The following is a 13,535-nucleotide window of genomic DNA, read 5'->3' on the forward strand; positions in this document are numbered from 1 at the left end:
AGCACCAATTTTTTTAAATTTGCTTATGTATAGCGGTCTATTTTGTATGGGCTATTCCTTTGGTATATTTAGTGTGCCATATTAAGTGTAATCTTAAGTCCAATAGATTTGGTCACACTGAAGTAAACACAATCTTTTTCGCAAAATATATTTTATGCTAAACCATTTCACTGCAGTAACCCAGAGATAAAGTGTTGTTAAAATGGAGATGGTTGACCCAGATGCACATTTGGTGGCCCTAAAAGGTAAAGAAAATTAGCATGTTTTTCTTAAACCTAATGAGTTCTGTTTTGGTTATTCATAGTGATGCGTTTGATGCGGCCCACTTTGGTGGGACTTGGACCCGTCGTAACTTGCGAGTCCACGGATTTGGTTCAGCGATTTAACAATGTGCAGGAGAGTGACGGAGTAGCTGGAGAAACCCTGGCAGCGGGACAAGTCCTGCTGCTTCCGCAATCTTTCGGGAGCATTTATCTGGGCGAAACGTTTGCCAGCTATATCTGCGTCCACAACACTACCGCCAATCCGGTGGAATGTGTGACGGTTAAAGCCGATCTGCAGTCGAACACAACGCGCATCAACTTGTCCATGCACGAGCACGCCAAATCGCCAGTGATATTGGCCCCCGGTGGAACCATTGATGATGTTATCCGATACGAGGTTAAGGAAATCGGAACTCATATGTAAGTGGAAATGGAACCGGGCATCGTTCTTATATTACTTTTGTACATATGTATATTTCATCAATCAAATCAATCGCGAATTCTTTGGAACTAGAAATACTGGTTTCTTTTTGACATCATGGCAACTTAAAAATAAATTTAAATTGCCATGAAGGCGACATAATATAAATGCTTTAACATAATAATCATATATGTATGTATATTCGATCTACGGTTTTATTCTTTAGACTTGTCTGCGAAGTAAATTACTCCACTCCAGCTGGTTATGCGCAGTCACTGAGAAAGTTTTTCAAGTTTCAAGTCCTCAAGCCACTCGATGTTAAGACCAAATTTTACAATGCGGAAATCGATGAAATATACCTGGAGGCCCAGATACAAAACGTTACCACCAGCCCATTTTGCCTGGAGAAAGTTGAATTGGATGGTTCCGAGGACTACTCCGTAACTCCCTTGAATACGTTGCCCAATGGGGAGTCTGTTTTCACGGTCAAGCACATGCTGCAGCCAAATAACAGCTGCCAGTTTCTTTATTGTATTAAGGTAAGTTATGGGAAAATAATATTAACTTGATTTAATCAATTTTCATGTTGTATGAGCAGCCCAAAGGAGAAATTGCAAAGGACAAAGACACTCTGCGGCAATTCAACAATGTAGGAAAACTGGATATTGTCTGGCGTTCAAATCTTGGCGAAAAGGGTAGGCTTCAAACTAGTCAACTGCAGCGGTTGGTAAGAAATTAAAAGATTAAGATTTAAAAGATGTAAATTATTAGTATGTAAATTCCTCTATTTTAGCCGTTTGAGTGCAAAACGCTCCGCTTGGAAGTACTGGATGCCATGAACACCATTAAAATCGGCACAGTATTTACTTTCAACTGTCGGGTGACCAATACATCTGAGCAAGCGATGAAATTGAATGTGCGCCTGGCTGCAACATTTTCAGCGGATAGTCAATACACAGGTTGTGCCGATTTTATGCTGGGTCTACTTCAGAGTGGAGAATCTGCTGAGTTTCCCATCTCCGTTTGTCCGTCGAAATTGGGACTCGTTAAAATATCACCTTTGATATTGACCAATACACTCCAAAACGAACAGTTTACCATAGAAAATGTTGTCGATGTTTTTGTGGTAAATTCGGACTACAACAACGACCCCACAACGCACCAAAACAAGTTGATTCGCTACGAAAGTGCTGCAAATTGTTTAACTCAAAAGCAAGTTCAATTGCAGGTTGTGTAGAATTATCTGTTAATAAATGTACACATATGTTATTAAAAATTCGTTTTCTTAAATCAAAAATCGGACTGGCCTTTAAATCGCGTTTATTGTTGCTGAATTCTTAAATTTCTTACAAAAAAGTTTGACTATTTGTTTATAATTAACATTATTTCTTGTTTTTTATTCTTTATAAGAACAAACCCATAAAATTTGAATAAAATCTGATTTTTAAAATTTTAAAGTACACGGAATACCCTGAATATGTTAAACATTGCTTAATTTTTAGATCAATTCTAAAATGAGTGGTTTTCTTTGGCATTTCCAACCCGGTCACACTTTCAGTGTTTAGATCATAACATTAGACTAAATCAAAGATGTTACGAAATGTGTGCACTTTTTCCACGCATTTCGGAAAATGCGTTTTTCAAGCAAACCAGACTTTTCGTGGCATGGCGGGTCATTCAAAATGGGCGAATATTAAGCATACTAAAGCCCTGAAAGACGGTGCCAGAGCGGCACTGTTTGCCAAGATTTCGCGGCAAATCCGGATGGCCATTCAGGAGGGAAACTCTGCGGATCCCGCAATAAATTCTCTTCTGCGGACAGAAATAGAAAGGGCCTTGAAGCAAAACATGCCCAGCGGTACAATACAAAACACTTTAAACAAATTTAAATCTAGTAAAATTCAACTTAAAAAGTACCGCCTTGACATCCGGTATAAAAGGAACGTATACTTGATATGCATGCTTTACACAGACAACTTTTCTGGAGTAAAAATGGACGCGACACCAATGATAAAGAAAGCCGGGTAATATACCATAATTCTTATTTTCTATACTCGTCATATGATATAATTTTATTATTTTTTAGGGGCGAATTCATGGATGTCGGAAACCTGTTTGAGGACTTTGGCTTGATAGAAACTAGATTTGATACATCAAAACTCCTTAACGGGCCCAGTTTGGAAGATAAAGCCACTAATGATGCGATAGAACTTGGTGCGGAAGAGATCGAAATTGTTGACAATGCCGAAGGCTCGGTTAATGTATGTTTATTAATGAACTTTTTTTCGAAAATGGTTCGTCAATGTTCACGCACCACAATTTTATTTTCAGTTTCTATGTAGTCCTGTTGTTTTAACTGCCTTAAGTAGAAACTTGGAAAAGGCTGGATACAATATAGAAAATAGTGAGCACATATTTTCTCCTATGGTAAGACCTTCTATCCTCTAACTTTAATTCTTTGATTAAAAATGTTTTTTTTTTTTAGAATGTTGTGAAATTATCCGTAGAAGACCAAAAGGCGTATGACTTGTTTATAGAAAAACTGAGAAACATCCCAGGTTTAGAGGATATATATGACAATGTTGAATAAAAACACACCTGTTGAATGAAACGTTTAACCCTTTGAAGTTTTTTATTTTTACAAAGGGGAAACTATACATACAAAAACTTAAAATATATTTTTATGTACAATATTAAACAAAAAAATGTAAGTTTCAACAGATTTTTTCATTGAGAGCTTTGCGAGAAATTCATCTTTGCTTAGCAATATTGTATATACAAATAATTTATACAAAGAGCTTAATATGGATAATTTATATACCCATGCCGGAAAAATGTTTTACTGATCTAAGCCAGATTGTATGACAGCTATACAATACGTGGGCTATATTAACGGATTTCTGATGTTCAAAAGGGTTTGCTTAGCATTTGTAATTAAAAAAAAATTATCCTAGCCAATCCAAAATTACCAATTTATTATATTGTTAAATATTAATATTTTTGTTAGCTCTAAAAAAAAAAGATAATTATAAATGTTCCGCACAATTTTATCGCGATTCGTCACTAGCCTAAAAATAATGTTAATAACTTAATGTTCCACGTTCAATGTTTCAGAATCAACAAATTTAGTACTGTTATCAAGAAGCTTATGTAAAAAGACAAGGATACCCTTAACGAAATTACACTTCAGCTGTGAAACCAAACCAATACATGTGGAATCGAAATCAGTGTTCAAAATAAAGTATCATATAAATATGAATTATTTAAGAGTTATTCGGAATAACTGGAAAAAATGTACATTCGGAGCGGCTGTGTCTGTCTACGCTCTTCAATCGCTGAAAACGCACATTGAGTATGCAGTCAGAAAACACCAGAAAATACGACAAACCTTTAACCTCTATTTTTCTCCAGGATTGAACAACATATGAGAGAGTTTGCCTCCAACGTCCAGTCTAATTGGGTATCAGATCGGCCGAAAAAAGTTCTTGTGGTTCTGAATCCCGTGGCCAATAAAAAGCGATCGGAGAAATTTGTGAGTATTGCCGGCATACTTGACTGACTAAGAACTCAACCCAGCTTTTGTTTTGCAGTTCAAGAACTACTGTGAGCCGGTTTTACATTTAGCCGGCTATTCGGTCGAGATCCTACGCACCAACCACATCGGACATGCCAAGTCTTACGTGGAGGAGCTGTCGGCGCTGCCCGACGCGATTGTGGTGGCCGGTGGCGATGGAACCTCATCGGAGGTGGTGACCGGGCTGATGCGGAGACGCGGTAATCTTTGCCCAATAACCATACTCCCACTGGGGCGTTCGGTTCAGTCCGCATCCAAGCGCATCCACATCTTTGGCGTGAAGGACGTGGCGTATGTCAAGAGTCTCTGCCAGGCCCTGGAACCCATGCTCAAAGGTGAAAGCCACTACCAAAGCGTTATACGATTCGATGTAATCAACGAGGACGACGGCAGCGACGGCCAATTGAAACCCATATTTGGCCTGAATGGACTCTCCTGGGGTCTGTTGGAAAACATTGACTCGGCCAAGGATAAGTACTGGTACTTTGGCCCGTTGCGCCACTATGCTTCCGCTGCCTCCAAATCGTTTGCTGACAACTGGAGCCTAAAGACTGACTATGTGTACACTCCCCCCTGCCCGGGCTGCGTGGACTGCGCTTCTGTCCAGCGCCAGGAGGCCGCTCTGCCCTCTGGGCTCTTCACGCGAAACCTCTTCAAGTACCAGAAGAATCCGGCCGAGCCCAAGAGGACGCTGGTTAAGAACGACAACTGCAGCAACCAGATCAAAGGGAGCGTTGAGGCCAGCCAAATAAACATCAGTTGCGTTCAGAACCAGGATAACTTTGCGGAGCTGGAGAGCCAATTCATTAGTTCATTGCAGCCGGGCTGGGAGTTCATAAAGCAAATACCACAAGTCACCTGCAGCAACATCTTGCCGAATTTGGTGGTCAAGAGTCGAACTATTCAACTGCATCCGGCCGGCGAAATGGCAGACAAGTTCTACTCCATCGACGGCGAGGAGTACGATGCAAGACCCATTAAGGTATCTGTTGTTCCCAATGCTATTAAAGTTTTTTGTTAAAATTTTAAACGTGTATATTGATTGATTCTTGATTAAATGGCGCTATTAGTATAGCATAACACATTCACAGCAAAAGTTAACTGCTATTTCTTCCCAAATCCAGAGCTGCGTGTAATCATTCTCAAATTTCTCAGCGGTGATCAAAATCAATTTATCGTTTATTCGAATGCATGAGCCAGTTTTACGGCGCAGAACTTTTATTGTAAATGATTTTGGCTTGCAATTAAAGTGATCATACCAACATTTTCTGGCAATACACTCGATGGAACGGATATAGCGTGGAAAGTAATTTAAGCCTAAGTCGATCCAGTTGATCTTGGAGGAGCACTCCCAGGGCCGCTGTTTGAAGCCATCGATTCGCGGATGTGACACTCGATCCATGAACGCGCTTCTGGTTCGCAGACTCTTGCTCCTCGACGACTCCTTCTTTTCCACCATCGCGAAGTGGTTTGTCTCCCAGGCGGGAAAGTGGCTGACTGAGATCACGTCACTGTCCGCATAGAAAGGCAATTCGTACGACGATCGCTTGTATCCCAACTGGTAGCTCTTCTCCTCGGGCTCGCCCGGCGGATCGATGCTCATGTAGCGGGGATTGAATGCCTGCCCCAGTATTTTGCTCAAGGACTGGATTGAAAGTTCTGCACAGTAGTCGGCTTCATCTTGAACTGATCCAGAAACTGCCAGCAGCCTCAAGCAAATGGCCAGCCAGGTAAGTTCCTTTTGCCAATTCATATTTGGACACAATATTTGCAAAAACATGGCTGGTTGAAAACAGGGTTACACCAAGTGCAACTAATTAATCGATCGTTATCGTCACTTCCTACACTGCACTGGGAGATATAAATGGAACCTTGATTTAAATGTGTGTAAAATAAAACATAAAAAACAAATAAAAGATTTTAAGTATAAATTATAATTTGTTTATTCATTTATTTAGTGTAAAGTGCATTAAAACATTTTGAAACGGTCGAACCAATAACTTAAACGAAGTTAAGATATGTCCCCATGTGTTTAATATTAACCTAAGTATATTCTAGGGTTCGTTTTCTCGTGCTCATGGGACCTAAACATGTGACGGGCCTAAATGTTTTAAAGTCAAATGATTTTATATTACGAATTACAAGATCAACAGGTCAGATTTCCTAATAAAGTAGGACAGTGATTTAATCAATCATATTAGCCGAATCGACACCTCTGACGGCCTCATTATCATCACTAAACTCCGAACGAATTCCCATCTCTATGAACAATCCGTTGTTTTATCAAAACACTAGCAAGTAAGTTGTACTTTGTAAAATATACATATATTAAATCTGCATTATTAAAAATGGTTCCTCGTATTACAACTACTGAGTGTATGCTAGTCCTTGGGTTCTGTGTAAAGTGAACGAATCGTACACGCGCTGCAGCTCTGATAAACGATACTCCTCCAGGCAAACAATGCCCTGTAGCGACGGAGACAGTTTTAGGGCGCAGGATAGGCAGTGAACAACGTGTCGTTTTTCCTGTTCCTTGATAAACAGTACATTGAAAACTTCAACCTGACGAAAAACACAAATGGGTTGTTATTACAACAATTATCGATATAAATATAGTTTTTAAATATGAAGGTATATACTTATATTGAACTTTACTAAGCTACACAACATTACGTACCTCACACTGTCCGCAATAATGGGAGGCTTCATTTTTCCCGCGGCCATTAAATCGTATTTCCACACCTTTCGATTTCACGTATTCTTGTATGTGCAACACATTTTTCAACGTTTGCAACAAACACATTCTGTAAATGGGATTACATAGTTATACATAGACTCCAATAATAATAATTTTTCCAGACAAGTACTCACTTGATCAGTTCGAAAAGTTTGGTATCGGAGACTTTAATATTCCTTGCAAGGTTCCAGCTTAAATGAACCATCGGAACAATACTTTTGAAAGCTTGCACTTTATTCCATTCATATCGTTCGATGGCAAGAGAATACTGACGGCCCGTTAATGGTCCAACATTCCACGCAATATTATTGCACCATCCCACCGACTGAACCCAATGTACGCATCTAAAAAAGACAGATCGACAAAGTTAATTAATTCTTCAATTGCACTACAACACACACAAATTAAATAAAGTGTAAATTATTCCAATTCGTGCCTTTTTAATGACTCTAATAACATAGTTAAATTTATATGAAAAATGTAAATGTTGCTTACCCAGCGTTCACCCAAACCAAGTCTCCGGGTTTTTGTATAAATCTGTAAACCGGAATATTCTCCTTGTATAAATCTTCCAAGACGGGCCACCACGAGCCGTGCAGATAGCTGATGTTGTTCTTCTCGCACAAGTTGTGAACGCCGCCCCAGTAGGCATCTGGAACGGCAAACCATTCACAGTCCCCTGGACCGATATTGATGTTGATTGAGCAGAAGTTATTGTTTTCCTGGTGGCCAGGTGTCCTGCTTCCGGGCACTTTCATGTACAATTGAACTGTGTTCATGCCCAAAATTACGTGGCCAACGTGAGAAAGCATATTGGCAGCGGATATAACTCTTGCAAAAGCTGGCAGTTTTTGTAGCTCTGTCAATTGTGGTTTCCATTTCTTTTCGTCGGAGAGGTCAACGTTGGTGCCAAATCTACAAGAAGTCAATTCACATAAGTTGAGTTATACAAACATTATAAATTAGGAATTTGAAGTACCTTAACATTTTGCTATTTATTTTGTGTTTTTTACGCTTCAAAACAATGTTTGAGTTGGATACTGAGTCCTTGGAGTCTGAGTCCGACATCGCTTGGGAGCCCGGAAATCCCTTATCGCTTTCGTCCTGCGGTAAAATAAGCTATGCGATAAAGTAAACTGTATTCATGTTGATCAGTGACTACACAACGAATGTTACCTTCAGGCTGTCCTGAAAACTGGATGCTTGATACTGGGCATATTTGGCTATTGTTGTGTGAGACCGATGGGAAATGCAGGCCCAAACCCGCTTGCCCTGCGATGTGTCCCAATTTTCGTCGGGCGACTGATGAACTTGTGTCCGGACCTCAACACTATGATCCGGATTGGCTTCCACCAACGTTTTGGTCGAAAAGAGACCGAGATCTAACTTCAGAGCCCCAGCCAAGCCGCGTACAACGGCAATGGGATGCTTAAGGCAAAACTCCTGCAACTGGGGGCTGAACGCATTCTTCTTATTTTCTAAATGAACCGAGGGAGTGGGGGGCAGGAGCTGATCCCTCGTGAGTTTCTGCGGTGGGCAATCGGGCGGAGATGGCGGGGGCGCATTCACTTGCAAAATAGTGCAGTGTACGGGCGGTTCGTCGATCGGCAGCAGCTTAACAGCTGCCATCAACTGCTTTGAGTCCATTTGTATTTTGAACGTGGTCGATAGGTCGGAGGTGGTGCCTCCGTTATATTCGTGATGCCTCGAGTCCTCATTTAAAGTGTTACTCAACGCATCTTGGCTTAAACGCTCAAGTTTAATAGTCTCACTATGTTTGTAAATATCATTCGAGATGTCATCAAAAGTGTCTACAACACTTTGTTCCGAAACCTTGTTACTTTCCGGCATTGTGTTAAAATTGCGCTGGCCTAAAGTCTCTGAAATATCTATAATGAAAAGAGAAAAAAATAAGTTGTCAATAACCATTAATTACGTCACTTTAGATGGTCAACGTACTTATTAGATTTGGATGCAATTGAGAAGATGTCTGAACATTGTTCTGAATTAATTCTTGCTGGCCTGAGCCATCTTCCTTAATACGTTTCGCAGGTATGGGGCTTTGGCTGAGTTGGCTGTGCGGATAAGGTGGTGGTGGCCCCTGTAAACAGAACACACTATAGTTAAACTATTTTAACAACGCTAACGTTTGAACTTTTAAAGAAAGCCTTAAGTGACTTTTTTCGGTCTGGTTTTCAATTTACCTGTATTGGACTTTGTTTAGCGTTTTGTCTTGGGAGCATCTGCGCTGTTTGTTGTTGGCGAGAGTTCATTTCTAATGATATTGGCAGATTCCAAGCTTCTTCAATTGAACACAATGTGCGGCGCTTTGATGTAATACTTGGCAATGGTGCTTGACTGAGCTGGCCCTCTAAAAAGGTTATTCTCTGAGACAGTCCTTTCGACAGACCAATTGTGTCCCTTTTCATGCGAATTGCTTGTTTCTTTCGTAATAATGATGACTTCTAAAAGAAAATAAATTAATTAACCCCAAATATGAGCATAAACATGAACATTTACCTGGAATGAAATTTGTTTGGTTGCATTTAAATAGCACGCATAGGCATCACGTAATTGACCACAGCTTTCATAAAGTATTCCCAGATTGGTCCATGCGGCTTTATGGTCTTTATCCAGTTGCACAGCACATATGTAAGCCTGAAGTGCGTCGGTCGGCTGATTTTGTTGCTGATATAAAACGCTTTAAGTGCATAACTCGAATTAGAAAAAAACTAAAAGGCAAAATAGTTATGGCGTTTTTTACCCGATCGAACACCAGGTATCTGCATTCCCCTCACTTTTCTCCACCGAGTTTCGGTATGCTAGGAAAGCATCATGAACCTTATTGATGCCAGCATAACATCTCCCCAGTAAGTATAATGATTGTCCACTCTTGGGTTCAGCTTCAATTGATTTTTGAAGAAAATTTAATGCGTTCGCTTCACGTTCCTTTTTTTCGCCTAGGCATTCTACGCAGTGGTACATCCATCCTAAGCATAAAAATAAGTATTTACATTTGTTGTTAATATTAATGCACTTATTAAATAAATTAAATGCTCATTTAATTAAGCGAAAAACAATAAAGCAAAAAATTAAGTGTTTTAATGGCTTCTTACCTAATTGTCTATAAACATCTGCTTTTAGTTCCAATGAAATATTTTTTTCATTTAGAAGAAATTCATATCCATCCTTTGCAGCCTTGTGTTTGTTTTGAACTTCATACAAATGCGCGATTTGAAATTTAACTGTAAAGTAAATAATAAGGAATTATTTCAAAATTAAGGGCAAATTGTAAGAATAAATTAATAATAATAAATAAATAAATTATCTTTGGCAGGGCAAAGTTATATTTGCCGTCCAACTAATAGATAAAAAAAAAAATGAAGCTCCGTTTGAAAGTACTTACCCTGAAGTTCAGAAAAGGTAGAGGGATATGTATAAAGCAGCGACAATTGCAAATGTTTCAGGGCAATGTGAAACTCCCCGCAATGTTTAAGCATAAGACCTAATCGCAAGTGAACTTCGTTTGCACATGTAAAGTTGGGACTTAAGTATAAAAGCTCCTGAAATGATTTAATGGCCCTAGAAATAATAAAAAAAACATTTCATTAAGAAGAGTGTTGAAATAAAATATAATTCAAATATTACAAGACATCAATTTTATTCAGCCACTAAAACTAACAAATTTCATAAAAAGTCAATATAAGACGACGGGTAAAACATCTACATAACTTACAATTTTACACGGTTTTTTGTTAAAGAATGGATTTTCGAAAGTAAATGTTTTTAGTTTTACTGAATATCACCCTTATATTTTGAAATTTCAAACCATTTATTTACAGTCTGGGATGTTTACATACATAAGAACATACACATGTATGTACATATTTATTCGCTTGCAGTCACGTACACACTTACACACATACGTATGTATGTATGAATATAAAAATTCATGTAACATACATATGTTTACAGTTGACTAGTGGAATACTAACGATTTATGTATAAATGCAAGTAAAAACGACTCTTGTTAGCAAAATGCGGCTAGAAAGGCCATAATTTATCTGTGAAAACCTATAGAACTTGCTGCTTAACGGCAGACATGTCTGCATGCACTTAAAAAAATGAGGCGGACTCATTGGTTTACGTTGGGCACAATTGAGTTGATAGTTGTTTCTGTTTTATTGATTATTTGTGGCAGACGAAGGCAACCTGAACGTTAGATTTCTGAATTGTTGTATTTAAACAAAGAACACATTTTAACCCCGAAATTCACATAACGACCTTAAAGGGGGGCAATTCATTGCATTTTGTACACACACACACGCACAATGTACATACATGTAATCAGACTAAATGTTCTTTTATACACTCGATTCGCTATAACAAAGGAACACATAGTTTTCAAATATAAATTCCCGTTTAATTAAGTAACACCATTTTATTCTGTTAGCGAATTTGATTGCAAAATTAATATCTACAGAATACATTTGTCATTCAGAAAACATATAAATTACAAGCGAACAACAAAAACTAACCAGCAAACGCACTTTTTTGTATAGAAAATCTTCCAGTCTTAATTTTATTTCGTTGTGAACACTTATAAATATATAATATTAATGGCAGTGTTGTTTCAAGTAGAATCTATTTAGTAAACAATTTTATATCAATACAATAGAGATGTGATAAACTCGATAAGCTCGGCCAACGAATACATGGGAACGATATCGGAAGTTATCGAATATTTTATTTTCCAAACGAAAATGGTCTCACCAAATTTGTGTTTACCTTTAAACAACACGAACAATTATTAATTTTTTTTTAACTGATTGGGATAAACTGTTTTTGTCTTACGATAAACTTCTTTAAAATTAGAAAATTTCATGATTGAACTGGGGATTTTAATTTTTTGTATTTTCTTTTGCTTATTCAATGAACTATCAGATTCACGAACTTTAAAACTATATAGTTGTGACTAAAATGTTTTTAACAATTAAAAAAAAAAGTTTTTTGGCAAATAATTTATAAATATATGTTTTTTAATTATTATTTTTTGTTGTTTTTTGTTTTTATTTAATTTTAAAAAGACAAATAACACATATACATATTTTACGAAATCAAGCTAATAATTTTTCTCTATACGCTTGAGTAGAATAAAAATAAAAATAAGGAACAAACTTACCATTTAAAGCACCGAAGCTTAAAATAAGCGATACCAATTCCATAAATAAATGCATGGTTTGTCCAGTAATTCTTTTCTCGGAATCGTAAATACTTCTGGTACGCAGATAAAGCTGAAACATTTAATATATAAATTTAGACAATTTTAATTTTAATTGTTAAACTTAAACTTACTCGATACTCAAAACAGTACCTATCAGAGGTTTCACTTATTAGATTTACCTTATTATAATTAGTTTAAAATCAAATAAAGTGATTTTTGCAAACTTTCTAATAAATGGAGCCTTTTTTCATTCAGATATATGCAGTTATTACAATACTAATCAATACATTTTTTTTTAAATCAACCCACAGTATTCTTATTTTAATTGACAGTAATGTATATGTATTTAACTCGGAACTGACGATTTGGGACGCAATAAACTTATAGCTCTTATGTAAAACCGAATAGACTATTCCTAGAAAAAATTTGCCGAAAATGTATAACATAACTTGGTTGTTCTTAAATATGTTTCCATATTAACCAAGATATGGTGTTCATAAAGTTCTTTAATTATTACTAGAACTGAAATCAGGTGCACACATATGATTATTTACCTTCAGAGTATTCTCCAAGAAGAAGATGCAGGTGGCCCAGTTTACAAAGAGCATTAACATATTGTTCATCTTGGGGGTTTTCATCACTGATGAATCCCTTTTCGTTAGTTTCTTTTTCAAGAATCTTGGAGTCTTCATCATTTTGCGACGATGAGTTTTCCATATGTTCACCTGCTACATTTAAAGGGTCATACTTTTGTATAACATTTTTATCATCAAATGTGTTCTTCATTTCATGCACTTTGCCATTAGCAATATAATTCTGCAAGTTCGTTACAGTCTGTTGCACCAAATTCTTTATTTCCGCATTTTTTGAGTTGGACAAATCCAGAAAGCCATAGTATCGACTGAAATATAAATATTATTAAACAAGTCTCGGCCGGCCAACAACTAACTTACCTATCCAACTCGCGAACTAAGCAATCCTCCTCAAATGAAATTTGACCCATTTTTAAGGTAACTGTTTTAAAAACGCACCGTCTACGGAAGTGTGTACAATAATAAAGCGTAGTTTTTAAAATCTTTTTTATTTATATTTTATTTTAGTGATGGAACAACATCAATATATTTTTAGTGATGAGTGCAATTAAAACTTAGTGACGTGTCGTGTTCACTTATAATATACCATTCACACCGCGAAAACAAGGAACGGCCAGCATTTTTTTGGAAGTAATAGCCTGATTCCATTTCCGCATTAGTAAACTTCTTAACTGTGCCTGATTCTATTAGCATTTAGCTAATGCTACTCCGTCATGTGAATGG

The 13,535-nt window shown here is 37.4% G+C and overlaps 5 protein-coding genes across 11 annotated transcripts; 3 read left to right on the forward strand and 2 right to left on the reverse strand.

Annotated features, from left to right (window-relative positions):
* The first annotated feature begins 92 nt into the window (after positions 1 to 92).
* Positions 93 to 2,012, forward strand: LOC128262316 (probable trafficking protein particle complex subunit 13 homolog). Its single transcript, XM_052996491.1, has 5 exons — positions 93 to 245; positions 305 to 683; positions 911 to 1,223; positions 1,283 to 1,411; positions 1,478 to 2,012. The coding sequence occupies exons 1-5, from the start codon at positions 203 to 205 to the stop codon at positions 1,919 to 1,921; spliced, it is 1,308 nt and encodes a 435-aa protein (XP_052852451.1). The 5' UTR covers positions 93 to 202; the 3' UTR covers positions 1,922 to 2,012.
* Positions 1,824 to 3,302, forward strand: LOC128262317 (probable transcriptional regulatory protein Nmul_A2722). The gene is made up of 5 exons (XM_052996492.1): positions 1,824 to 1,912; positions 2,187 to 2,708; positions 2,771 to 2,945; positions 3,016 to 3,111; positions 3,170 to 3,302. Exons 2-5 carry the CDS (start codon positions 2,275 to 2,277, stop codon positions 3,272 to 3,274), a joined length of 810 nt encoding a protein of 269 aa, XP_052852452.1. The 5' UTR covers positions 1,824 to 1,912; positions 2,187 to 2,274; the 3' UTR covers positions 3,275 to 3,302.
* A 550-nt stretch (positions 3,303 to 3,852) lies between these two features.
* LOC128261318 (acylglycerol kinase, mitochondrial) lies at positions 3,853 to 5,373 on the forward strand. Of its 2 annotated transcripts, XM_052994954.1 has the most exons (3): positions 3,853 to 4,036; positions 4,096 to 4,216; positions 4,275 to 5,373. In XM_052994954.1, the coding sequence occupies exons 1-3, from the start codon at positions 3,939 to 3,941 to the stop codon at positions 5,277 to 5,279; spliced, it is 1,224 nt and encodes a 407-aa protein (XP_052850914.1). In that variant the 5' UTR covers positions 3,853 to 3,938; the 3' UTR covers positions 5,280 to 5,373. The 2 variants fall into 2 exon arrangements, with proteins under 2 accessions (XP_052850914.1, XP_052850915.1); XM_052994955.1 differs by lacking the exon at positions 3,853 to 4,036 and having other exon boundaries at positions 4,141 to 4,220; positions 4,281 to 5,373.
* Positions 5,325 to 6,101, reverse strand: LOC128261320 (protein trunk). Its single transcript, XM_052994959.1, has one exon. It carries the CDS (start codon positions 6,036 to 6,038, stop codon positions 5,325 to 5,327), a length of 714 nt encoding a protein of 237 aa, XP_052850919.1. The 5' UTR covers positions 6,039 to 6,101.
* A 456-nt stretch (positions 6,102 to 6,557) lies between these two features.
* LOC128261316 (lysine-specific demethylase 6A) lies at positions 6,558 to 13,330 on the reverse strand. 6 transcript variants are annotated; one of them, XM_052994951.1, is made up of 15 exons: positions 13,173 to 13,330; positions 12,774 to 13,120; positions 12,178 to 12,289; positions 10,402 to 10,577; positions 10,112 to 10,240; positions 9,760 to 9,985; positions 9,516 to 9,696; positions 9,200 to 9,457; positions 8,955 to 9,096; positions 8,172 to 8,884; positions 7,975 to 8,099; positions 7,491 to 7,910; positions 7,130 to 7,339; positions 6,936 to 7,062; positions 6,558 to 6,820 (listed from the first exon to the last, which is right to left on the reverse strand). In XM_052994951.1, the coding sequence occupies exons 1-15, from the start codon at positions 13,220 to 13,222 to the stop codon at positions 6,626 to 6,628; spliced, it is 3,411 nt and encodes a 1,136-aa protein (XP_052850911.1). In that variant the 5' UTR covers positions 13,223 to 13,330; the 3' UTR covers positions 6,558 to 6,625. The 6 variants fall into 6 exon arrangements, with proteins under 6 accessions (XP_052850911.1, XP_052850909.1, XP_052850910.1 ...); XM_052994949.1 differs by having other exon boundaries at positions 7,975 to 8,114; XM_052994950.1 differs by having other exon boundaries at positions 9,200 to 9,460.
* Positions 13,331 to 13,535: the final 205 nt, after the last annotated feature.

Source organism: Drosophila gunungcola, unplaced genomic scaffold (assembly GCF_025200985.1).
Source record: "Drosophila gunungcola strain Sukarami unplaced genomic scaffold, Dgunungcola_SK_2 000001F, whole genome shotgun sequence".
Taxonomy (NCBI): Eukaryota; Metazoa; Arthropoda; class Insecta; order Diptera; family Drosophilidae; genus Drosophila; species Drosophila gunungcola.